The following is a 27645-nucleotide window of genomic DNA, read 5'->3' as shown; positions in this document are numbered from 1 at the left end:
GGTCATATCACATTTAATGCTCGTCGTATCTCATTAAATGCACCGGTGGAAACGGATCTACTCTACCGGACAGTCACAACCAATTGACCCTTTCCAAGGGTGTCGTGCCAATGGGAAGTTCTTTTTCTAGGACAAGTTTGTCTTATACCCTAGTCTTTACCTGTCTTGAGAGCACCACACGTTATGTCTAACTCTACAGGACCCTTGAATTCTCCATCTCCCTTACCTTTATCATGGTCCCATTTTTGTTATTGGTCACATTTCCTTTCCTCCCAGAGTCAGGTTCCACCCGTCACGACATCCAAGTTCCTTCTCAACTGAATTTCGGCAACTATTCATGAAAGTAAAGAGTCACATACATATTTAAATCCACTCGTATCTCCAAAATAACTATAGAAAAATATCTACAAAGACTTGGAATCCGCGGTAGTGATTATTGGCAGTGTTTCTTATCTCTCATACCTTGTAAAAGGTGGAAATCCATACCTAGCCTTTTGAACCATGAGTATCATTTCTTTGAAGTAACACTCCATATGATATAGGTATTCTTAAGCTCCCTAGCATCCCCTTTGCTATCAAAAGCTTTCAGAGTGGGCACCTCTGCCTTTAGGCCTTCCATTGGAGGCACAGCTCCCTATAGTTGCTACATTCTTACTCGTGGCCATGGGTGTCAAATTAAACAAGACGAGGCAGAAAACAGAAAAACATGGGTGCTTATCATTAATATGAATCGTCATCACATTCATGAATTCCAATTAAGGGGACAAACGATATGCTTTCCTTAGATTCTGCACCAAAATTAACCCATATAGCAACAAGCATTCTCTACTTAAGTTGCCTAAAATAAAGTATAAATTTTTCTCTTAATTTGTATATTGTTATCTTTTTTCCCACTCATACAGTAGTTTGATATATAAATTGGGATAGGAACTTAACATTTACAGATTGTAATTCCAAAATTACGGAGAAGAATCAGCAAAACTCATCATACTAGCCATCTCTACCCTCAAAATGAGCAATTGAAGGAAATACAGATGCCGAATCAACTGAGAATGGAGGCTCAAATCCCAAATGTCTATATAGGAACACCGAGCTCTCATTATCAACTTTGTTTTCAAGCAGCAGTATGGAATTTGAGTCTTGACAATCAGTTCCATCACCACATCAATGGCTATTTGCAATTAACCACCAATATTCTCTTCTTTCCTCTGCTGATAGACTGGTATTCTGCCATTCATCACCTCTCTGCAGAGGAGCAGGGAAATCAGATAGGACGAAGCAATTAATAAATATGACAAAAAGGCATGTACAAAAATCAAATCATATTCCAATATATGCAAAAATATCTAGGCATATAGTATAGCTACCTTCCTGATTTCTTTATATGTGACATAATCATCTATCCCTCTTTGTAGAAGTACTTTAAGAGGAGAATATATAATCTAACAAACGGTAGTAGAGATGAATGGCCAATAAGATTCATGTAGCTAACACAAGCAGTTAGAATTTAAGATTTCATTAAAGTGATTTGAATGAAGAAAGACTGTTGAAATTATTGGATACTCATTGAGCTTTGGAAGTCTAAAAACGATATAGGCGCGAAGAAGATCTTAAAGACCATGCCAATGCCCAATCAGTGAAAGAAAAACACTCTAGTGCCAATGTTAACAGCTAAAAAAGTATTTTGAAAAGCACCAAGTATCATATTGTCAAACTCATGACTAATACTAAAATGTTTATGGAAGAGATTAAGCAGAGACCAAGATATGAAACCAGTATTTCAGAAACCAATTTAGCTTTGTTACATAGAGACCGATGCAAAGATTTAGAATGAAAATCAGTGTTTATCAAGTTAAAATCACCAAATCATACAGTTCCTGAACAAAGAATTTGGTGGATTCTGAAAAAGAAAGCCATGTGATTTAGATACACCATTGTTACTAGTAACGAGCATTTTCCCCCCTCACTCTCACACTCATACACAAACGAGTATGTTAGAGAGAAGGGGATTATTAGGTGTTAGAATCAATTCAAAACCAGGAAACGAGCATCACATATAGGTAATCAAACAAGGACATTATATGCTATAACCATAAATTGTGAAACCAATGAGCACCTGAGAAAGTTCCATATTGAATCATAATGAAGAATAGCAACAATGCTGCGCTTTCTTTCTTTTTTTGGTTCACCACCACGCTTAACCACTGGCAACTGCTTGATTCCCTTAGCTTCCATTAGCTCCTTTGCACTTGCTAAGTCAGTGTCTGGATAACAAGTTAAAAGTCCACGGGCTCGCCCACGGTAGCTCATCCCTCGAGTACACACAGAGGAAACAAGACTTGCATTTACCTGTAAAAGTTTTGAGGTTTGCAAATCTTTCTATGAAAGACCATAAAGAGGCAGAGTAAAATATCACATTTTAGAACTAGAAACATGAATAAAAAAAAGGAAGGTATCATGAAACTCTGAATAAATAGAACCTTCTCTATCAATGTAAAAATTTTATACCACCGCTAGCAGCATCTCATCATTCCAATAGAAATTCAAATCTGGCTCTAATAAATTTTTCTCACACAAGCAACCACCAAAAAAGGATGGAGATGAGAAACACACACAGAGGGCCTGCCTTGTTGCACCCAAGCGCGTGCACACACACACACACACATGCATGTACACACACACCATGGGCCCACTTTCTAACTAGATGGTTTCCCAGGCTCCTATTGTAGCACCCAAGCATGCGCGTGCAGGCACACACACACACACACTATGGGCCCACCTTCTAATTAAATGGTTTTCCAGGCTCCACATTGTAACCCCATCTTATAAGGTCAGGGTCCAAAGCCTGCTTCAGATTCCTTTGAGCAGAAAAGCTACCATCTTGACTTCTTATAGATCACCTAAAAGAATCTAAAATCCAAGACACATGCATACATTCACACACGTTTTTTTTTTTTTTTCAACAGAGGAACCTTTCATGGTCAAGCCCTTATAATGCACACACACATGTATTATAATTATAAAATAATTGTGACTTTAAAAACAAAAGTTATAACTGTGGTAAATTTTTTAAATATATCAGGAATAAAGATGGTACGGTTCAAACAGTACATACATCAGGAAGTGATGAATCACCCTTAGGAGCCTCCTTGGACTTCTTGGACAGATAACGTTTAATGTCACCATAAGTTAGGATTCCCTCCAGAAAATCTTCAGCATCAACCACAAGCACACAATTCTGCTGCCGGTCATGCATACATTTTGTTGCTTCTTTCAAGGTCATGGTTGATGAAACCTTCACAAAGTTCTTTGACATGGCTTGGGAAACCTGATACAATCAATAGTATGGATAAGGGAACTAGGACCACAAAGCAAAAACAAATAACGGAAATTATGCTCCAGGCTACTACATGGTAAACTAAAACGATCAAATCATGATCCAGTTTATCAATATTCATTATCAGTTGGGAAAAGAAGAAATTAAACCTTCAAATCTTCCAGAAGTACATCATCATTAATTGCTTCATTGTCAGAGGAATTTCCTATAACAGAGAGTTCTAGACTATCTCCATCACCAGTTTGTCTCCAAATGCCCTCATTTTTATCTTCAACAGGCGTAACAAAGGAATAACCTCTTGATGGACTCCTTGTATCAGATGCTTCAGTCTCCTTGGCCTGGTTTGCCACAGAAGGAACCCAAATTGCTAATCCAACAGCTCCCTAATTGCAAAATTCACACAACATAAAATCAAACATTTAAATAACAACTTAATCCAAGGTTCTAAAAATCTAGTGTTGTGATGAATAACCAAACCAAGCCAGGATATGTAAGATATTGATTTAAAGCCACCATACTGGGCATATATTTTCCTCCATATAGCTTCTTTCCTTCCTTTTTCTTTTCTTTTTCTTCTTCATTTTATTTATTTATTTATGTATTCGATGGATGAAAATCATCCCGAAATAGCCTATAATATCACTGGGAAATTCTAGTATTTCTAGATTGCTTCAAAACAATAGCATATTTCCTTCCCATACATGGTTCACACTGCCAGGCACGAGAAATGAAGGAAAACAAGCCACGGAGAAAAGGCTGTAATTACTGCTTTTTTGCAAGCAGCAAACTGAAAAGTGGTGTAATAGAATAGAATAAAGCATCTGTTGCTGCAATTATTTACTAAACCTTAGGCATGCAGAAAATTTATGTTCAAAAAAGAAATTAGATTAAGCTGATAAACAAGGATGTAAGGAAAGAATCTGCTCCAGGGAGCGAAAGCAGCTATGAGCTGCTTCCAAATGTTTAGACAGTCCAGACAGCTTATGCTATGGAATAAGCCTGAATCATTATCAAGAAAGAACATGGAAGAATTACCATGAGAGGAAGCAATATCCTATAATCTTTTGTCAGCTCAAACAGAAGTAGAACTGATGTCAAGGGTACAGAACAAACTGAAGCTAATGTAGCAGCCATCCCAACCTGCATTAAGAGTTTGAAAAGATATGCATCAAATTCAATTGATCAAAAATCACCTTTACCAACTGGAGAAGAAATAAGACCAGATCCTCGTTCAAGTTAACTTGGCCAATTACAGAGGAAAAACTTTACCAATGCATATGCCTGTGGCTGCGCAACAGCAGCATTTCCCGGAATAGCTGAATTGATAAGTTCTGCTGCTGAACCCCCAAAGACCGCACCAACAGCAGCACCAATCATCAAACTCGGAGCGTAGAGGCCACCTACAAGCCCAGATCCCTTGCACAGAGCTGTTGCCACAACTTTGGCTGCTGCTAGTTGAGCTAATAGTCCGATTCCAGGTGCTGAAGCACTCTTCCCAGTATGTAGAATTTCTTCAACATTTGTGAAACCCCAGTAAAGTATTCCAGGATACTTAAGAGCTATTATCCCAGCTCCCAAGCCACCTAGAGCAGGGCATACAACAGCAGGAAGGCCAAATTTTTCTTTGATAAGTTCAAATGATTTAGAGTACCATGCGACCAAGCGGGTGAATGCTACACTAACAACCCCACATAGCATACCTAATATCAGGTACAAAGGTAATTCTGCAAGGCAACATCAATGAATACCAAAATTTAGGCAAACATTCATCCATCAACATAAGTTTATCAAGACTTCATTTGGATCACAGAAAATATAAGGGAAGGAGAAAGGAAGAAAAAGTGGAGAAGAAAAAAACAAAGTTTAAACTCGATAATTTTTCTATATTATGTTTTTCCAATTAATTCTCTTTTATGTAGAGAATGAAGCATATAACATTGTATAAGTTCTTAAATATTTGTATATAATTCTCATTACATTTCACTTTTCTTCATATTTTCCATGATAAACTAAGTGAAAGAATTCAAGATTCCTTCCTCTCCTTTCTTTTTCCTTGGTATTTTCCAAGATCCAAAAGGAGCCCAAGTATTTACATTTGTTTCAGAAAAGGTGCAAATAGGAGTTGATCAAGGCAGTCCAAACAGAGAATATAAAGGAAGGAGAAAAGAAAGAAAATAAGGAGGAAAAAAGGAAACAAAAGTTTAAACTCAATAATTTTTCTATATCATGTTTTTCCAATTTCTTTTCTCTTTTATATAGAGAATGATGCATATAACATTGTATAAGTTCCTAATGATTTTTAAATAACTCTCATTACATTTCACTTTTCTTCATATTTTCCATGATAAACCAAGTAAAAGAATTCAAGATTCCTTCCTCTCTTTTCTCATTACATTTGTTTCAGAACAAGTGCAAATAGGCGTTGATCTATGCAGGTCCAATGTTAGCACACAGTTATTGCCCCATATTACATTCATGCATGCATGAACTTGCATAGCACATGCATACATGCATACACTTCACACCCATACTATCATACATGCATACACTTCACACCCATACTATCATACATAAAGACATACAAACAAGGGAAATGCAATATGAAGAGCAAAGTTGCATATTCTACGCATGTGGCCCTATTTGGATCAACTTTTTTGGAAGACAAAAACTCCTTAAACCTAAAAACTGCTTTTGTATACTAAATGCATAGTTGTTAAAGGTGCACTTAAAGTGCGCCTAAGCCAAAGGCGCAACCACTCCTAGTTATAGTGCCTTGCTTATGCACCTTGGTGCACAGGCACAGCCTCATCTACTTTGCTTTTTCTTTTTAAACACTTTTATTTTTGGAATTTGTAATTATATATTGAAATTCATATAATTTTATTATTTTTTTGTTACATGCTTCTTTTTAAATGTTTGGAATCTTAAATTTTTTGTTACTTGGATTGGATTTTGGATCATATTTTATAAAATTATCATGCAGCCTATACCGTGTTTCACTTCGCTCAAGTGTGCATCTTGTGTTGCGCCATGCACCTAAGTCTCAAGAGACTTTCATACCTTAGGTGTGGCTTGCGCCTTTTAAAACTACAACTAAATGAGCTTCTTGCTCAAAAAAGAGGTTTAACATGAAAGTAAAACCAAAGTTGTTTCTTCAGAAAATCCTTTTTAGCTTATGCCAGATGCTCTTTCATGTTTAATAAGACTTAAAATGATAAATTCAGCTTCAACTTCATTTTCTAGTGAAAGCCAAAAGCAAAAAACTATTCCAAAAACAATTCTTGTTTAAAATAATAATAAAATTATAAAAAATAAAATAAAATTGTTATTCCAAACATGGTTCATATCATCTATCTTGGCATCAAGCGAGCAAGATTCACAAGGAAGCTGATACAGAGAGACCATGTGGTGGTTGCATCCTTAAAAGCTTATGGCAGTGGATGCAAAAAAATTTTGAAATAGATTCAGGAAAGGCAATAGGAAGATTTGAAGCAAGATATAGGAAGAGGCAAAAGTTATTCAAGGTGGTTAAAAGTGAGTAGAAAGACTTGGAGTGATTGCTAAAATAGCTGCTACAAGGAAATTGGAAAGCCGTTCTTTGGTGAAATAAAGGAGAAAGGAAAGTGGTTCAAACTAGGGATGTCAACGGGGCAGATTGCCCCTATCCCAACCGTACCCCCACAGCCAAAGTACTCCATTCTCAGACCAAACCAGAGGCAGGGTGAGAACTGTTCCCATCTACTAAGAACATTGGAATGCCGTTAGATTTGATCCCTGTTCAGGCCAGATCAGGTCAAGTTCTGCACTTTTAGATTCAAAAAGCAACCATGTGTGAATGCTTAAAAACAGGGAAGTAAGCTTATGGCATCAAGCAAAAGAAAAAAGAAAAGTAAACAAAAGATAAAAAAGGGAAAGATAGGAAAGACTTGGAATTTAAATAAGCCCTTTTGGGAGTCTCTGCTAGAAGAGAGAGAGAGAGAGAGAGAGAATCACACCATTGATTCTTTAGCAAAGTAAACAAAAATTGATATCATTCGACATTTTATTTATTGTTCTCTTGGTTTCATCAGGTAACCCTATTTATAGGCTTTGAAAAAATTCAAAAAACCAAACAAACCACTAAGAACAAAACCTAACCTATAAGGTAACTTATTATCACTCTTAGCTCTTTCCTAAAGTACAAAACTTTTCGAACAATAGGATTAAAAAATAAATAAGTGAATACTTTCAGAAAATATAAACTTTTTAAAATGTAGAAACTTTTAGAAACTAGAGATTTCCATAAAATAATCATCATTTAGAAAACAAAGAAGAGTTTAAAAGTATAATGACTTATTAGCAAAGAAGACTTACTAAATTCTAGATAGGACACAAATAACGGATTACCAATAATTCTTTTTTATAGGTAAATATTGATTGTATTAAATGGCTCAATGAAAAGTACACAAAAGTATATCCGATGCATACAAGGATGCCAACCAGCCAAAAAACCAAGGCGAGGGATGCATAAAAAACAACAACCACGCCTTACTTAGAGTTGAACAACACTACAAAGCCCATCATGGACAAAGAGCAATCACCTATAGACACTCTGACCCATTCCTACCAAATATACATGAAAGATTGTTTAGCAATCCACTTGTAGAAACCTCCCACCAAACTAATAGGCCAAAAGTCTTTCAAGTCCTCTACCCATTCCTTCTTTGGAATCAACACCAACACTATGGCATTTTAAACTTCTTTCAAAGAACCATAATCATAGGACTCTTTGAAAGAACTCATCACTTCATGCTTTACAAAATCCCAACAATGTAGCCAAAACACCATACAGAAAGCGTCAAGCCCTAACACCTTATCCACATGCATCGACTAGAGAGCAAACAAAACCTCCTCGAAAAACGGAACCTCCATAGCCTCAACAACAGTTCTACTCAAGCTCCCCAATGACAATCCTCCAATACTTGGTCTCCAATCACTAGAAATGGATAAAAGTCTACGAAAGGGCTAAGTTAGCCCCTCCTTTATCTCCTCGTCCTCAGAAAGCTAGCAACCATTTAACTTAATCTTGGCTAAAAAATTCCTCCTATGAGCATTTGTCATTTTATGAAAGAATTTAGTGCTATGAGTGTTAGGAGTTTTTGTTTTCATTGTTAGGTAGCATCGGTTTTGGAGAAAAATGGATTGGTCAAATTATGTCTAACATTTCAACAATTCACTTTATTATGCTAGTTAGTGAACTGCAACCAGACTCTTTTGGAGCTGGAGATAGTTGAGGCAAGGGCATCCAGCCTCTAGTTTTCAGGGCAACTGCCTATCAAGTGTTAGGTTTACTTCTTGGGGCTTCCTTTGAATGCATCGCTGTTTGGGATTCAGTAGAGAAGAGTTTCAAAGAAAAGATTGTCTTCATGCAAGAGGTTTAAAACCTTCCAAAAGGAGTCAAGCTTACAATGTTGAAAAGAACTCCATTTACTTTCCTAATTTTCTTATTGTCACCCACACCCACAGTTACCTATTGTCACGCATAGTTTTTCCTAGGAAAGTTCAACTTAAACTTGAAAAAAGTTCAAGGAGAGTTTCTGTGGAGAAGTGGGCCTTCTGATAGTAAGATCCATATAATCAATGGCAATGTAGTATTCTCTAAAAGTGTAGAGAATGGTTGGCAATTAGAACCTCTCAATGTTGAACAAGGCATTGATTAAGAAAAGGTTGTAGAGATACACTAGTGAGAAGAATAGTTTGTGGAGTGATGCAGGACTATAAAAACTCCAGCACTGTAAAAGTTGATTTTTGCTATATTAGTGTTTTCAAAGGTGTGCTTCAGGGGCACACCTTGGAGCACGCTTCAGCATGATGTGAACCCAAAACACACAAAAGAAAAGCAAAGAACCCCCAAAGGTGCGTACACCTTAAGAGGTCAGGGCATATGTGAGGCATGCTTCTGACACAGCCATGTTTCAGATTTTTTTTTTTTTTTTTTTTCATTTAGATTTTTAAGTCCCACTTCTTCTCAATGCATTCACATAACTTCTCTTCTCACGCACGCACCTCAGTCCAACATTTAGGTTTTTTTCTATTACTTCAATTTATATGTTTTGTTTGTTTTTATTGAGGTTGTTAGTTATTTATGTCACTCTCATTGTATATCATTTATGCAATTTTTTTTTTAACTCCACTGATTTCTGTGTTTTTTTCATGTAGCAAAAATTTTATACAATTTAATTATTCTTGTTTTTCATATAGCAAAAATTTATGCAATTTATCTTTTTCATGTAACAAAAAACTTACAAAAAAAAAAATCATTTTTTTTCATATGCTTGTAGCAAAAAGTTTATGCAATTTAATTTTTCCATTTTTAATGTAAGAAAAAAATTATTTAATTCAATTATTTTATATGTAATTTAAATTGACTTATTATGAAGTATATCATATATTTTATTTTAAATTTTTTTATAAACTATTTTTAAATATTTATTAATTATGAAAGTCAAAGTTCCAAGGCTTATGCCTCAAAAGTCTCGAAGCTTACACCTTGCCTCAAGGGCACAAAAACACCTTATTTTATGCTTTTCACCTTTAAAAACTTAGTGTTATATAATGGTATGAGAGTTCAAAGAAGACAAAAAACATATAAAAGAAAAAAGAATATATCATTGGCAATCACAATTAAGTGAAAAGGAAAAAAACAACATAAATCCCTCACAATCATACCAAGGTTCCTAGAAATCACACCTTTAAGAAGTTCCATTACTACTAAATCCTCAATTTCTTTTTTTCTTTTTTTTTATAGGCAAAACAGGAAAATATATTACATGCACCTGAATAAGGGTACACAAAAGTACACATGATTTATATAAATAGCTCCAACAGGTGAGCAAAAAGCAAGAGAGCAAACAAAAGCTATTAAATTCTTGAAAAACATATTTATTTAAATTGAAAGACTATGTGGGTTTATATACACCCATGGAACTCATTCTCATAATCAGAACAAGACTATGTTTCCAAATAGGAATATAACTTCCTTTTCTAATCAAACTAGAAATTAAAACAGATAGAAATTCAACAACCTATTTTAATAAAATAAAAAATAGGTCCAATTAAAAAATTGAAATGCTAAAATTGCTAAATTATTGTTGCTGAATGTTATTTTCCATCATAGATGCACATCATTTTGTAAACTTTGGAGAGACGACAAATGTTTGATGATATAGGGTTAGTAGAAAGGCCTTTGGAAACCCATAAGCAAAGAGTGAGATACTTTGGCATGAACAATAGCATTTCCATTGGTAAATGATTCATGGACATAAGTATGGACTACATATGGTGAAATTAGATGTCTTTCAGGGATCATTTTCCAATCTTGTTAAATGTAGCAATGCAAAAAGATGCTAGAGTGGTGGACCCATGTAGCGATCAAGATATAGTTCTTAGAACTCTTACATTCAGTGGTGTAAGTCTGTCCTTAGAAAAAATGTAGGGAAAATGGTGGTGGACCCATTTTCCAATCAAATTTTCTTTGATTGGGAGATGGAGATGGTGGAGCATTTTTTGCAACTTTTACATTCAGTGTCTCTCCATGTTAATTCCAAAAATAAGTTGGTATGGACAGCATCCTAGAAGGGTATCTTTTCAATCAAATCCTACTACAATTATTTGTGTCAGGAAAAAGTCTGTCCTTTTTGGTCAGAAAGATTTGGACTTCTAAGGTGCTGTCCAATATTTGCTTGCTTCTTCATTTAGAGGAACTTTGAGGGAAAATTCTCACCTAATGAGGAGAGGTTAGAGGATGACAAGTATTGTCTTAGTAAGCAACAAAAAGAGTCAACTAACCATATTTCCTTCAATGTGAATGGTCTTCTATCCTATGGTCGTTCTTGTTTCAGAGTGGCCTAGGTTCTTCCATGGAAAGTTGTTAAAGGTTTAGCTGAGTTGTATGATAGTTCATAGGTCAAAGTAAAAAGATGCCATCGAAGATGCCAGTCTTTGTTCATTCTAGACAATTTGAATGGAAAGGAATAGAAGAAACTTTCAAGGAGAGGAACGTACAACGTTTCTTAGAGTTTTTACTTGCGTGAAAAATTGTTTTGGGGGGGATACCAATTGCTCCATGATAGATTTTGTCGGTAGTTCATGCAATGGGTAATCCAAGGCAGTTCAGTGAGGCTCTTTCCCTGTTCTCTTTTGTGGCCTTGACAAGCCTTGTATACCTTTCTGAGTACTAAGGTTGCACCCTCATTTTCATTAGATGTTTTTTTAATGAATCTATTCTTATTTCCCTATCAACAAAAAAAATAGGTGCAAAAGCAACTATTTTCTACCCTCAATTCAGTAAGTAGATAAACAAAACTCTGTAAGGATAACTTGAAAACAATCAAATCAAAATGTTTATCAGAGGATAGAGAAAACTAATATTTTATTCAGAGAAACCAGAAATTTTTTGAGAAAAAGGGTAAACTAAGCACAATCAGATTTTTTTTTTTTTTTTAGTTAAAAGAATCGATAAGAAGATGAGGATCATCAGATAGGGTCAGTTTACATATACACATAGATACAAATCAATAAACAGCACATGCATATATACACATAAATATAAATACATATCTTAACAAACCCAGTTAGAGTAAGATAAATACCAGCTGCAGATTTCAGTTCATACACAGGCACTGTAAAAGCTGGTTTCTCCCCAAGTAAAACATTGGACACAGTAGATGAAATAACAGAGGCCAATATTATCATTGCAGTTGTGAAAGGAGGTGAGTTTTCTGCACGAAGAGGCCTTAACACCGTTTCAATGGCAAAGAAACAACCAGCAACAGCTGCGTTAAAACCTGAAGGGAGAAAAAAGAAAATAAAACAATGAAAAATAAATAAATATGGACACAATTGAAGTAAAAAGAGAGGAGAAAAAATAATGTAGTTTTTCCTGTTCTCTAAAGATAGAGAATAATGTGGTTTTTCCTGGCAAGGAGATTTGGGGATCCCATGCTCCTCTCAGAACTTGTTGTTTTGCTTGGGAAGCTATTTGGGGGAAGATTTGAATTGTAGATATAATGAAGAGGGGATGGCAAATGGTCAACAAATATGATCTTTGTAAAGATGATGAAGAATCAGCCGATCACATTTTGATTCATTGTGCCAAGACAAGAGAACTATGGACCTTTTTGTTAGTCCTTTTTGGATTGGTTTGGGTATTTCCAGACTCAGTGAGAAATCTCCTTCTACGATGGAAAGTTAAGGGGTTTTAAAAGAAAAAAAGAGCAGTTAGGCATTTGGCTCCCATTTGCTTATTTTGGTATATTTGGAAAGAACGCAATCGAAGGACCTTCAAAGATGAAGAGCTTTCCGACCAAAGATTAAAGGATCCCTTCATTCAGATACTTTTTGAGTGGTCTAGGGATTCTTTGAAGTTGGAGTTCCCCTCTATGTTGAATTTCCTAGATACTCTTTATTATGGTTAGCCTTGCTTTCCTTTGTTTGTTAGTGTAGATCATCTTTGTTTGAGGTGTGTCTTGGGTTGTTTCTGTGTATACTACTTGAATACGTAAAACGTGCCCCCTCCTTTTTGGCACTTCTTAATACATGATCTTGTTGTCTATCAAAAAATAAAAACAAGGGGAGAAAAAAAAATACATGCTTCTATAAAGAACTAGATATTTTTATGGTCAAGTGAAGGAAGCCAAACATGCTAACAAAGTTGAATATGAATCAGAGAATATCTTTCATTGAATGAAGTGCTGAATTTTCCACACAGAAATACAGAAGTGAGACAGATCTCAAATTAGCCCCAGCCCAAATTATTGTTGCAACAATGCAAGTGGATGTGAAAAGAGGACAGGAGGCATCTCCAAGCAACTATTGCAACTCTTCACCCCACTCCTAAGATACACTACCTGCTAAAGCATACTAACAAATTAGAGCATATTCAAGCTCATTCAAAGGTAAAACTTGTGATATTATTAATCACATGCAGAAGTTGCATGGTGAATTACCGCAAGAAAAACTGCAACAACCTCAATCTTTCATCATCAAGATCTTATACCTTTGAAGCAATATATGTCTAGACTTCTATCAATTAATAAATTTTTTAGTATCTTATCATTACTTATTGGAGCATTAAGTGTACACAGTTTTGTTGCATTAGGCTATCCTTGAGAAAAATGCCATAAGATGAATTGCAACAAAGGGAAATCCAGAATCGCATTAGAAATCTACTCTTTCTGGGTTTATCTTAACAACCAAAGCACAGACCCAATAAATCATTTTGGAAATGTGCCAATCAACGGAAGAAGAAGAGAGAACTTGTACAATTAAAACAATTTGCAACCAGAGACACAAGATACCTGAAGCAATGCCAGCTGCGGCCCCGGCGGCAACGAGAGCTATCTTTCGTTCTCTATTGTTTTCCATCATTACTGAGAATCCATTTGCACATGATTTACCAATATCTACACTAGGGCCTTCAGGACCCAAGGAACAACCAGTGCCTAAGGTCACAGCAGCTTGGATGGCCTTGATTGTTGGGGAGACAGCAGCAAGCAAATCAAAACCTTGCCTTTGAGAAGAACTGGACTGCTTTATTTGGTCTAATATTTCAAGTAAACCATGCATCATGCCAACAACAACTCCTCCTGTGACAGGTATTAAAAGTATCCGATGCCAAGTATCAGCTAGTCTTTGTAACCGGAGCCAAGCAGCACCCTCATTTGGAGTTCCAGCCCAAGCCCATTCATGTATTACATGCACCTAGATAAGTTGCACTTTGGAGTCAGTAAATGTAAAAAAGAAAAGAAAAAGATTTGGAGTAACAACAAAAGGTTTAATATGTAAAGATAACAATAGAGATCAAGCATATTAATATCAGATAGAAGGGCCACCATCTGCAAAGAAGAGAAAATGATCTGCATACAAACATAGATGAAGGATAGTGGCATCTAAAAAGATTAGAACTTTAATTTATTTTAATCTTCTATCACAAGAGATTTTAAATGATTGTGTTTTGTGTACTTCCAAATAAGGAAAAAAAAATGAGCATCGAGACCCATCATGTAAAGATCAATATCCATGATTTCCATAGAACATGATCTAATTGGTTTCCACTCTTTTCCCCTTTCATCTGGTTATAAAGCACCATCTATCATCTATCAAGTATCAATATAAGTGTAATTGCACGACATATTGAGCCTAAGTTACAGAAGAATAAATTGGAGAGAATTAGAAAACAATATCATCTTTCAGAACAAGAAGAGACCACCACAATAAATTGGTTATTAGTTATCTTGACCTCGTTCATCAGAACTAGAAATCCCACAATTGATTCCATTCAAAGACATGTGATAGTCATTCCAGTGAATTCAATCACACATCAAAACTTGATTCAAACCAGCCTCCTAATCAAGTGCTAGCATAACTTTTCTTACTAATTGAACCCAAAGTGCTCTTTAGTCTTCCCCTTCAACCAGAACCACCAACTCACAGCATTGAACTGCCACTAATCTACTCACTTTGTTGATATGGGATTATGATTCTATGGTGAAGTGCTATCTCTTCCTTTAAACCCTGAACACCAAATTCCAAAATTTCTTTTTTGGGTTTAAAGTCTATTCATATGTTCTCATAAAAGATATTCATATTTTTCCCAAAAAGACAAGAAACGAATCAGTATTGAGAAAACACGAAATAACAGATCCAGATCAACAAAAACGAAAAAAGGAAGCTAACGAAGAAAAACGGACCCCACGATTGAAGGCTGCAACACAAAGACCGGTGGCGAGGCCGAGAAGACAGCCAATAAGGAGCAAAGCCCATTCGGGAGGGGCGCTGTCGCCGAGGGCATCGCCGAGGTCGGCGTGATCAAAAGAGGAATGGTGATGGTTGTGGAGGTCTCTCTCCCTATTACTCTCCAATCGCTTGAAGCTGAGACGGCGTCCGGAGAATCCTCGATCCAGGTGATGCTTCAGTAGATCCTTAATGCCTTTACTCTTGCTGTTGCCCCCTCCTCCTCCTCCAACTTCCACGTCCCCTTCTCCGTTCGATCTCAGGAGATGACTCTGATCGCTCAATTCCCCTCCCGACATTTCCATCCCCTTCCTCCTCTTCTCATATCATCATCACGCGCTTCCACATATATGGACAACACAACCTTCCTCGACAATCCTAACTGTAGCCTACGCAACAAGCAACACAGGACAAAAGCCCACTCCTCAATTCAGAATCAAAACCCCCGCGTTTGATCTCAAGTTATAAAACAAATCAGCAACGTTTTCACGTGCTGTGTATTGTGCAAGGACGACAACCGGCTTGTGCACGTAATTCCATAGCCTCTACCCCTTTCCTTCAATTTCTCGCCAGGCAAACACGTCCTGGGTCAATTCAACTCACAAAATTTCCACCGGCTCTGTTAAGGCATCCAAATTACTTTACCATAAAAATAAATAAATAAATAAATATTCGAACCCAATCATAAAAATGTCAAAATATGGTAAGGGAGTCGCTATGATTTGAAATTTATGATGGAAAAAGACATTGACTGAATTTTGACATCAAGTAACAGATACAAAATAAACATAAATAAAAAATAAATAAATAAATTGAATTTTTTTTCCTTTTTTCATCAAATGTTTTGGGATTCTTTTTCATATCTACTATATACTCTTGAAATTAACTAATATTTAGAATAAAAAATAAAAATAATATTTTTAAAGATAATTTAAATGTAATTAATACTGTAACACTCTATACCCCGAGACCAAGGGTAATATTACCAATTTTAAATATCCAACATAAAGTTGAAATATATCTAATTGACTAAATAGTCAAAAAGAACAAAAGTCATAGATTCTCCTTTAAAAGCAAGTTCATGAAACCCAAACTATTTTTTCAATGTGGAAGTTTCATGTTTTACATAATTATGAAACACTAATTCGGTTCAAATTAAACTCGATAATCAAATTTAAAACATAATCAACTCAAACATTTGGTTTAATTTTATTTATATTTGAACGATATATAAACTTAACTTATATGAGTTGAATTTTAAAACTTATATATCAAATTATTGCTAGAAGTGAAAATTTTATATTATTGTTTACATGTAAGAAAATTCTTGAAAAGCGTAGGGTTGAAATGCAAAATCAAATTCAATAAAATTAAAAAAATTATGATATATGTATAATAAAAATATATATAATAATATATATTTATGACAATTTATACCATGCCACTATAATATATAAATGATAATAAATTATAGCTGCTAAAAGCTCATATTAATGGTGAAAAATAATTGTCACTAATTTTTATTCTTTAATGCAAATTGTGTATTTTTGTGGTAATTATAATTTAACATTGTAGTAGTAAATATTGTCACAAAAAAACATACTTTAACCTACAAAAAAATATAGTATGGTTAAAGCTATAATATTTAGTGACAATATTTTAGAATGATCGTTATAATATTTAGTGACAATACTCATAGCACCAATGTTGTGGCAACCAAAATATTATTATTAAATCTTTTAACCGTAATTTTATTTATAGTTAAAAGTCTAATTTCTTGTAGTAGATGATATTTTTTTAGATATAATGAATGCTTATTTATGAGATATAATTCATTATTTTTTTTGTTAGATAATTTATGAGCAAAATCTTGTAGCTACGAATAAAATTGTAACTGATAGTTTAAAAATTATCACTAAAAGTATTGTCATAATGTTGTCACTATAAGTACTATTACTAAATGTTGTAATTACTACTTTGAAATATTATTGCTAATTATTACAATTTTAGTGCAATATATTTTTGGTGGGTAAAATATTGTGTTAAGCGACGATACTTATTATCACTATTTCAAATTATAATTGTCACAAAAAGGATAAAGTTGCCACTAAATAATAAAATTTAGTGACAATCATCTATCGCCGTTAATATGAGCTTTTAGTCGTGATAATATTTTATCACTAAAAAATTATGTTTTTAGGGATAAGTTTATATTGCAACTAAAAAAATGTTTTAGTGATAATTATTTATCAGTACTATATATATATTTTATTAGAAATTGTATATGGTAATCATTTGTACACTTTTTGCTACAATTTTATATTGTTTTTAAATATATATAGTTTTAGTCATAATGATGTATCATTGACACATGTCCTTTTTATTATTAAAATATATTATCATCAATAATTTGTATTTAGCTTCATTTATACGATGTCACTAACCATAATTATTTGTGATCAACAAAATTTTTCATCACTTTTATTGACTACATATGCAGATAAATGAGAATATAAAATTTTACCACAAAAAATAATTAAAAAATATACATTTTTCATAATCAATTCATGTAATCCTCTTAAATAATTGTTTATACATAAACATCATTATGTTGAATAGTTTAGAGGGATTACAATTAGAAACAAAAAAAATAATAATAATACAATGCCATAATTAATAAACTTTTCACTAGTATAGTATCACGTGTCTCTAATATGCAAGAAAACAAATGAAGAATAATCGAATTGCTATTACAAAAAAAATACTGCATATAATATTTATTCATGATTATATAAAATTAATATATTTGAAGTGAAAGATTAATTTTGATGTATTATAAAATTAAAATTTAAGAAAAAAAAGTGTAATTAAGATTAATTACTATTGATTCATATATTTAAAAAGGTTAAAAACTCGAAACTATCAAATTAAAAAAACGATTAGTATTATTTACAAAAAATACAAAATACAAAATTTTGTATTATAAATAAAAGAAAAAAGAAAAAAGAAAAAAAAACCTATATACTGCCTTGAGCTTTAAGGTAAGAGATACGAAAAAAATAAATAAATTAATTAATTAAATAATTTTGTTTTTGAAAAATTACTTTAAAAAGGAAAGAGATAAAACTATAGCAAATCTCTCTATAAAATAATTTTATAATAAAGAAACTTTTTTCAACCTTCCTTCTAATACAACTAAAGTTTTGAAAGGAAATAATTGAAAACTTTGACAAAATCACTTAATATAATAATTTGTTTAAAGAAAGTTTTTTTTGCTTGATTTTAATATGCTAAATTTCTCAAAAAGACAAAAAAAAAATGGTAAGATATTATAATAAAAGAAAGTTTTTTCCTTTTTCTTTTTGTTAATATTTGGCTTAGCTAGAGTATCTTCCCACATGTCATAACAATAGTAATTTCTTATATTTAAAGTACATAATAAATATACTAAAATATACTATGAATAAGATATAAATTCTTATTTAGTCCTTCATTTAAATTATCTTTATTTAAATATAAATTAATCTTTTAACTCATTAGAAATATGATATGTATACTTACTTTAATTTTAGTCACAATGACTCTTAAAAGGAAATTTGAGAGAATAAAAAAAAGGGAGAATTGTGTTTTGGGTCCAACTGGCCCAAAAATTAACATTTGATCCATATAACTTCCATAATTGATGGAAAGGATATGAGATGTTAAAAGACCAATATATCCTTCAAATTTCTATACATTACCTTTTAAGGACATAAAACAGTGATGGACTAAAATACCCAATGACCTTTCACATAAACTTTTTTTTTGTCTTTATTGCACCATTATTCATGCAACCATACTAATTCCATTTTAACAATTTGGATTTTTCATTATTTAATTTTTTTTATAAATAATTGAAAATCAACATTATTTTCTATTTTAAATTATAAATAAAGAAAAATTATGTTCGAAAGCTATTTTAAAAAATACTTTCTAAAAAATAGTAATATGATTTATATTTTTTATATTTTCTTTTTGAAAAAACATTTATTTAAAAAATGAAAACTATTTTAAAAAATAAAAATTGAAAACCTTGTTTAATACTATTTTTTATATGAAAATAATAAAAAGAACTAAATTTCATTCATTGATTATCCATTTTTATTTTTTTTCATTAGTTATTTTAATAATAAAAAAAATATAGTATGTTTACGATTAAACAAAGAAATTGATCAATTATGTGTTTTTTGTGGGACTATCTTTTACATGAAAAATAATTAAATAACTAAATTATATATATTTATTACTCTTTTTAATTTTATTTTCTTTATTTATTTTTTATCGAAAATTTTAATATATCCATAATTAACAAAGTAATAAATCAATTGTGCACATTTTAATCTATTAAAATAAATTAATTTCTAATTTAATAAATAAAATGAAATAAGTAAATAAATTTGGAGTTATTTCTATTTTTTAATATATCTTATATCAATATTTTTTATGATTAAATAAATTTTTTATTTTTTATTTCTTTAATTCCAAAAATAAAATGAAATAAATAAATAAATTTAGAATTTTCCAACTGATCTTATATTCATATTTCTTATGGTTATATAAATTTTTTATTCTTTTTTCTTTATTTCCAAAAATAAAAGGAAATAAATAAATAAATTTGGCTTAAATAATAGTTTTTAAGTAATTTCTTTGTCTTATTTTTAATTACATTTTGCATTGAAAATAAAATAAAATAATGTTTTTTTTTAGTCACTGTACAAGGTATTTACACTAAGTGTACATGACAAATATACTAATTGTACAAGGGTGTACAAGACTATTATTTGTGAAGGATTTTAAGTGATTCTAAAAAACTTGTTTGTTTATTTCCCTTAACCAAGGATAAATGACATTCTTTACACACATTGGTTAAACATACATTCATTTCATGTATTTTATCTAACTTGTATATGGTCATTTTAATAGGTACCTCACTTATAATGATTGTAAAACAAAATTATACAACAATTTTTTTTCCTTTTTAAAATCAAACCGATGCAAACATGGTTAACCGACCTATTATTAGATATTCATAAAATGATGTATGAAATTTGAGTTATTGTACAAGAGTATTACACTAACTGTACAAGGGTATTACACTAACTGTACAAGACAAATTTACTAATTGTACAAGGGTGTACAAGACTACTTTTTGTTAAGAATTTAAAGTGATTTTGATTTCCCATTTTTTTCCACTCAAATATTTTTTTTCCCCACAAATGTTTTTCCCCACTCAAATTCTCTCACTTAAGAATTGTTTCGAATTTTATTTTTAAATTTTATCATCAAATTTTTGTAATTGCATATTTTGTTTTTGTAGTTTTAACAATGTTCTTTTTTTCCACTATTTTTTTTTGTGAAATTTTATCCACATGAATCTATATTTAAAATTATAATCATATTTATCAAATTTTTTTACTAAGATTATCTTTAATTTTTTTAAATATATTTATACTCATTTATTTAAAAAATGAAAAACTAATTTTTTTTGTAAACATGTTCTATTACCTTTCAAGTAAAAAACTAGATAAGTTTCAAAGTCAATAAATAAAAAAATTAAATACCACTTTCAATAATTTTTAGATAAAATTTTATATAATATATTTTATTTGAAACTTAATTTTTAAAGTTTAACTAAAAAATTGTATCGACAATTTTCTTGTTGTGAGTCAAAATACTTTGCATTAGTCTATCTAGATAAGAAAAATTATTAATATAATATTATAACTTTATATCTTAGTTATTTTTTTTCAACAAATTTATCTTTTTAAAAATTTTAAAATAAAAACATTAAAAATTAAAAAGCTATATATATATATATATATAATAAAGTGAAGTGATAGTTAATTTTAAAATTTTTTAAAATATGGTTAATGTAGAAAATATAAAAAATAAGAGAAAAATATAGATGAAAGTGTAATATAAATTTAAAATAAAAAATGAAAATTAAAGGAAAAGATAAATACATAAAGATAAAAAATATTTGGATGAAAAATCTCAAAATTTTTATCATTGCTTTTAATAAGAGCAAAAAGATGTAATATCTTTAAAAATGAAAAATAAAAAAATATTATTATTTTTTATTTGACATAAAATAGAAATATATATTGGAATAAAAAGGAAAAAAAAAGTTAGAAATGAGTAATATTTAATAGGGAATAGAAAAGGAAAAAAAACACAAAAAAAAATTAAAATTCACACTCACTTGTAGGCATATAAAGGATAAGGGTATTTTAGGAATTAATGAAAGACAATATCCTTCATCTTAATTTTCATACTTTGTTTGGGTCTTGGGCTTAAATATGGGTGGTTGGAGGACCAAATGTTAATTTTTGGGCCCAGCTACACAATTCTCCCTAAAAAAAAATCCACTTAAATATCATAATTATAAATTAAATGTAAAATTAGAAAAATGTTGTCCTAAATGTGAAATTTAATTATATGATAATTTTTGTACAAAATTTATATAAATATAAGGAATATAATATAAATTCTTGTTTGAACTTGCATTCAAATTATTTTTTATTTTTAATAAAATTTTATGAAAAAAATAAGATTTTATCTAAATATAAAATTTAGTTGATATATTCTACTACTAATTTAAAAAAACATAAACATAGATATAATATATATTATTGGTCTCTTTAAGTTTGTATTATGATTGTCTTTTATTTTTTATTTGTAAAAACTCTATAAGTTGTTGTTACAATAGTTGCCATTAAAAAAATAACATTACCAATAATAAATTATAGTTGTCACTAATGCATGTTCCCTACATTATGTGCATCAACAAATTGGTAAATAATTCTTTGTAGGGATATTATGATTGTTAGAAAATAATAATTTTATAGTATTTTTAGTGATAACATTTTTAGTTGTTCTTAAAAGCAATAAAGTGAATACAACATATTTAGTGACATTATTATAATCTTGCCACAAAATGTTAATATTTAGTGGCATAGAATATTTTGTTGTTACAAAAAATAATGAATTTTATTTTTAATGGTAGATTATAAATGACAATAACAAAATAATTGTCATTAAATAATTTTTTCCTCCAAATTAGGTAGCACCAAAAACTAGCATCAAATAATTAGTGACAATATTTTCCTACGACATTTATGTTATCATTCAATATAGTTATTATTATACTTTTAGTGTTAATAATATATTTATGTCATTAAAAGTAGGGTTTTAGTGGTGAAATTTCAACTACAGCTAAACCTCTTGTCACTAAAAGTCATTTTTTCTTTATAGTGATATCATCTTTTGGTAGTAGAAGTTGTTAAGTAGACATGTGACTTGCCATTTTTCTAATACACCTACAAACCCTTAGTTGACTAACTCATTGTAATGAGTCAATCCTACATCATATCATGAGCTACATTTTCATATCTTTTTCCTAGAGGCTTTATTAGTAGATAGTATTCTTGTTGGGATATGAGTTAACCATGGGTATATCATATTCCAACATATGAAATAGTGTTGTGAGAACAAGTCTTTAGTGTTATCATAAAGCATGATCATCACTAAGACCATGTGGGCTTACAATATTAGCTTTAAAAAATAAGTCTAAGGTAGAGTAGTAGGGGACTATGATACTGTAGAGCCCAAAATTTGTCCCAAACTCTTTTATTTTTGTTTTTGTTCTTATTTATTTATTGATTTTTATCTTAAGACTTTTGGTAAATAATTATTAGACTTATTCCTTTTAACTTTTAACCCAATTTCTATTAGAGATTTAATCTTAGCCTCATTTTTTCATCAAATCCCCACCATTCATTTCAAGCAAAACCCTAACCTTCTCATTTAGATCCCACACCCACCTCCCTTTTATTCTCTTTCATTTTTCTTCTATTTGCATTTTCTTCTATTTTCTTTCTTTCTTTACGTTTTCTTTTCTCTTCCTTCCTATTTTCATACCCATGACGCTACCCCTCTCAATGCTGGCAATGCCACTATTAGACAGTCCTCTCCAGCCACATTTTTTTTTTCTCTTTCTATTTTCCCCATATTTTTCTCCTCTCATTCTCTCATATTTTCTTATATGAAATCTCGTATCCATGGTTGCTACCAAGAGCGTTCATCCCCTTCTGCTTTCAATCAAGCAACTCATGGCCACTATGCCCTTCAACTCCATTGCTATCCTTTCTACCATCGTTGTTTCTTGTCTATGGGTTTCAAGGTGGGATTAATGGTAAGAAGGAGGTTTCCATCTTGATTTACATAGTAACTATTTTAGGTTTGAATTCAAGTTCGAGCTTACTTTCAATATTATTTAGGCTTTGGATTTATTGGTATTTGGATTCCATTTTAAGTTGGGATTGTTTTCTTAATTGGACTTGATTTTTTATTTGAGATATTAGGCTTGCATATTTATTGATTTAGGTTGCTAACTTATGTGATTTGGGCTTGATTAAAATATTTTCAATGAGTTGTGACATTTTTTTTTTATTTCTTCATGTTTTGGTTGTTGCTGAGGGTAGAAAAAACGATATGGGAGCAATTGGGGTGGTTGAAACAGGGTATGGGCATGGCCATAAAGTGGGTTGAATCTGATTTGGGATAAGAAGATCATTGGCAGCAAGGAAAATGGGAGGAGGGGGAAGGACAAGCTCTCTCTTGGTGTATTTTTCTATGAGTGTTTTGTGAAGGTTGAAAGTTTGGATATGTTTGAGCTTCATTTTGAAAGCTGTGGGAGAGTCATTATTGATCTTAGGATTGCATTGTAAGAGTATACATATTCATTTGTTTCTTTCCTCTTATTTATATTTATTTCTATACATACTTGTATATGTTTTTGTAAATATTTGGGTATATGTTTTGCTCATTTTTATTATTTGTCCTATAGCTATGTAATTGTTGTAAATATATTGTAATTATTCTATTATACATTTTGCTTATTATTTATTTATTTTGTTATAATATATATATATATATATATATATATATATATATATATATATATATATATACATGTAATAGGTATTTGAATGAATAAGGATTGTGGGTTTGTTGGTTCACTTTTTCAAGATATTATAATAAATAATAATTATATTTTTCTTTCTCTTTCTCTTGTTTGAATAAAGTCTTAAAGTTGATTTTTTTTAATAAACTAAAGTAATGGCTAATGAATTTGGGAGACATTGTTTCTAAATTGTAAACTTAAAATCCTTTTGTTTGAAATAAATAAAGTGAAACCTTTTCTTTTAAATAAAAAAATTTAAATAATTTTTATTAAAGAAAATAATGTCTTTATTTTTTTTGTATAGTTTGTAAAAGTTTTTTTTTTTTCATAAAATAGATTTTCTTTTCTATAGTAAACATTTTTAATGCTAATGAAAAACTATTACTTTTAATGAAATCAGAAACAATTTTATTTTATTTTATTTTATTTATCTATATTTTTTAACAATATAGAAGGTTTTTTTAATAAAATATTTTCCAATAAAATTGGGTAAGTTTCTTTTAAATAAAATTTGAATTGAAATTTCCTTTTAACTAAAATTTGTAAAAAGAAAAAGTTAAATATATATTTTTAAATAACGATTGAATGTACCATTTTGGAATAAAAACTATTTTGGAATATCTAAATGAATTTGTAAAAATTGTTTCTTAAAATAAAACTAAAAAAAAATCATTTTTTTTTTGCATAAAAGTTTGGTTGAAATATCATTTCTAAATAATTCTTAAAATTCAATTTTCTAAATAAAGGTTATAAAAAGTCTTTTTTTTTTTAAATATATATATATATAACTAAAAATCCATTTTCTAAATAAAAGTTGTAAAAAAAATTTTTTTTAGGGAAAGTTGTGTTTGCAGCAGCCCATTTGAAGGTAATATGGAAATCAAACCCAAAGAAACTGGAATATGGGCTTTGACCGTTAATAACAAAACTATTATTATTCTTATGCACTATATACTGTTTTGGTAAGCTATTCCAAAATTGCCCTTTAGTTTTCCCTGTCAGTAGCCACCGGTCTCCAAGTTAGCAGGCCGATGCGCAATTTTAGAAACACTAAAATGTGAAACTTGAAGTTATGAAGTCTGAAACCCACAAAGCACCTGACCTGAAAAACATTTGAAACTTGAAGTTATCTCTATCACTTTATCTCGTTTTGCCCTAACCCGATCTCAGAAAATTCTCATTTTCATAGCTCATTTGATACAATCGATCTGTTTATTGAGGTCTTGAGTAGGCGATGGATACCCATCTTTCGAAATTCGGCTTTGTTTGATTTTTCCCTAACCCTAGCGTGTCTTTTCACAAGTTGACGACCCAAACCTGATAGGTTTCTTCCAAAAACCTTCAAGGAAGCCAAAGTCGAGGCAGATCTTCATATTTCTTCATCAAAGGTTGATTTTTTAAAGGTTTCTGGAAACCGAAGTGGAGCTTCCTCAATCAATCATAGGTGAGTTTTCCATTTAAGCATTCGTTTGGGTGTTGAGAACATATTAGGGCCGAAGGTGTTATCATGAGCATCAGAAGAGAAACTAGTCTAATAACATATTGAAACTAAATATTATTTTTTGTGATGATTAAATCTCAACTTGTTTACTGTCTGCATCTATTATCCCTATGATTCTATATTCATATACACCTTCAAGGAAGAAATACTTCCTTCTTAACTTTTATGAGAAATTTCCATGAAGTTGATAATTGCACGTTCTAGTTTAGCAATATCCAGAAATTTCACTTATAAAATGAAGCCTAATTCACAAATTTTATATATTTTTTGAGGCAACTATGAATGGTCTTAGGGGTTGGGGTTAGATAGGTAATCTGTTTAGTTCCCATGGCCAGGCACAGTCCATTTGCAATTTTTTTTTTCTTTGAATGATGATTGGAAAGAGGGGTTATTAGCCTGCATTCTTCCTTCAATAGCTTAATATACTGAAGTATTTACCTCTACATAGTATACAGGTTCCATAAGTCGTGGAGTTGCCATAAGGAATGCAGAGTAGGCCACTCGCTGACACTTTTGTATATACCATGTATGCCCTAGTACACCCTTATGTTTAGATGTTTTTATAATGAAAAAAATGATTATTTGCCTATCAAAGAAAAAGATACATTCTCTTTCTAAATAATTTGTAAGCATATTTCAATTCTCTTACTTTTAAAGGATCAAAGGGGAAATTATTGATGCTTTCCTAACCCAACCCAACCCAACCCAAACCAAATCCTTGTCACTTGAACCAGACCCCAAGAGCTTTTTCGTTTTAAATTTTTGGTTCTGCTTTTGGATTTAATGTTTTGCATGATGGTGTAATTTCAATAGTATTAACATGCAAATCTACATATGGATGCAAATATTGATGTTTCTATTGAATTGAAATTCAAGCACAAAGAGAAAAATGGAGAAGCTGTAAAGATTATTGTTATTATTGTTATTATAAGGAGATATTGTTTTCATTAAGTGTTTGGACATCTTTTAAAGGATTCTTTTTTAACATTATAGATTGTTGATTGGTTCAAACTTTTTCCTTCTTCTCTAAAATTCCCAATCAATTCAGGTTAAATATATTCCTTTAGATCTTACTCAAGTTCTTATAGTTTGAAAAAAAAATTAAATAGCTTGGTATTGTATGTATTCCGACTAACATTATGGTTCTAATTCAAATGCCTTTTGATCACATATTAGAAAAGGTCTAAAAACTTTTCAAATTTCTTGCAACCATTTCATTTTTCATCTTTAAAGTTTAAAATTTTTTCTTTTATACTATTCTCTATTCTTTGTTTTCGTACAAATTCTAACTTGCTTTAGCTCTTCCAATGAGCCCTGAAGTTTAACCACTAAATAAACACTTTATGAAGCCGCCACATGAGGAAGAAGAAACTTTACATTTAGAGTACAATCAACACAAGGGCATTTTGCCCCCCTCTTACTTTTCATGATACATTGGCTAAACTAAGGAAAAACAAAAAGGAAATAGAATTGAAATATATATTTATTGACCACTTAGAATTGGTTTAAATCATTTTTTTTTAAAACAATGTGAGTGCTTCTAAGAATACGAACCAATCAATTCTTTTGCATTCCCATGAATATGTGGGTGTTTTAATGATGAAAACAATGAATTTTTTTTTTTTTTTATAAAAAAAAACACATAAATTATTAGATTGCTTTTCTTTTTCCCCAATTTTCCTTTTTGAAGGTTAGATTCCAAAGCATGTTTCCTATGTTATTCTCATCTGATTTATTTTAGAAAATGAAAAATAATTCTACCTAATAACTCATATACATATATGTTTAAAACTGAATTTGGATTACCCACTTTGGTTTGAGTTGCAATGATTCCATTAATAATCTCCTCATATTTTGAGTTAAAATGTGGGTCACAAGTAAAATTATTGATGACATTTAATTTAATTTTATTATTATTCTATGAAATAGTTAATAAATATTTTTGAAGTTTTTTACATAACCTTAATAGCAGTCTTTAGTTAATCTTTTCCACTAAGGATGTTATTTTATTTTTGTATAAGTTAGTTGTAT

The 27645-nt window shown here is 30.9% G+C and overlaps 1 protein-coding gene across 2 annotated transcripts; it reads right to left on the bottom strand.

Moving 5' to 3' along the window:
• Window positions 1–692: 692 nt before the first annotated feature.
• LOC100266917 (chloride channel ClC2) lies at window positions 693–15840 on the bottom strand. Of its 2 annotated transcripts, none has more exons than XM_010646241.3 (9): window positions 15067–15840; window positions 13675–14077; window positions 11968–12162; window positions 4607–5061; window positions 4373–4477; window positions 3487–3720; window positions 3116–3328; window positions 2117–2379; window positions 693–1245 (listed from the first exon to the last, which is right to left on the bottom strand). In XM_010646241.3, exons 1-9 carry the CDS (start codon window positions 15412–15414, stop codon window positions 1182–1184), a joined length of 2280 nt encoding a protein of 759 aa, XP_010644543.1. In that variant the 5' UTR covers window positions 15415–15840; the 3' UTR covers window positions 693–1181. The 2 variants fall into 2 exon arrangements, with proteins under 2 accessions (XP_010644543.1, NP_001268117.1); NM_001281188.1 differs by having other exon boundaries at window positions 2117–2349; window positions 15067–15168.
• Window positions 15841–27645: the final 11805 nt, after the last annotated feature.

Source organism: Vitis vinifera, chromosome 19 (genome assembly GCF_030704535.1).
Source record: "Vitis vinifera cultivar Pinot Noir 40024 chromosome 19, ASM3070453v1".
Taxonomy (NCBI): domain Eukaryota; kingdom Viridiplantae; phylum Streptophyta; class Magnoliopsida; order Vitales; family Vitaceae; genus Vitis; species Vitis vinifera.
Note: the sequence above shows the minus strand (reverse complement) of the source record. Positions and strands in the feature narration are given on the sequence as shown.

Coding starts and splice junctions, on each gene's coding strand:
- LOC100266917 (XM_010646241.3), bottom strand. CDS start 15,414: ATGGAAATGTCGGGAGGGGAATTGAGCGATCAGAGTCATCTCCTGAGA. Junction 14,078..15,066: donor TTGCAGCCTTCAATCGTGGG/GTCCGTTTTTCT, acceptor CAACTTATCTAG/GTGCATGTAATACATGAATG. Junction 4,478..4,606: donor AGCCACAGGCATATGCATTG/GTAAAGTTTTTC, acceptor CTCTTAATGCAG/GTTGGGATGGCTGCTACATT.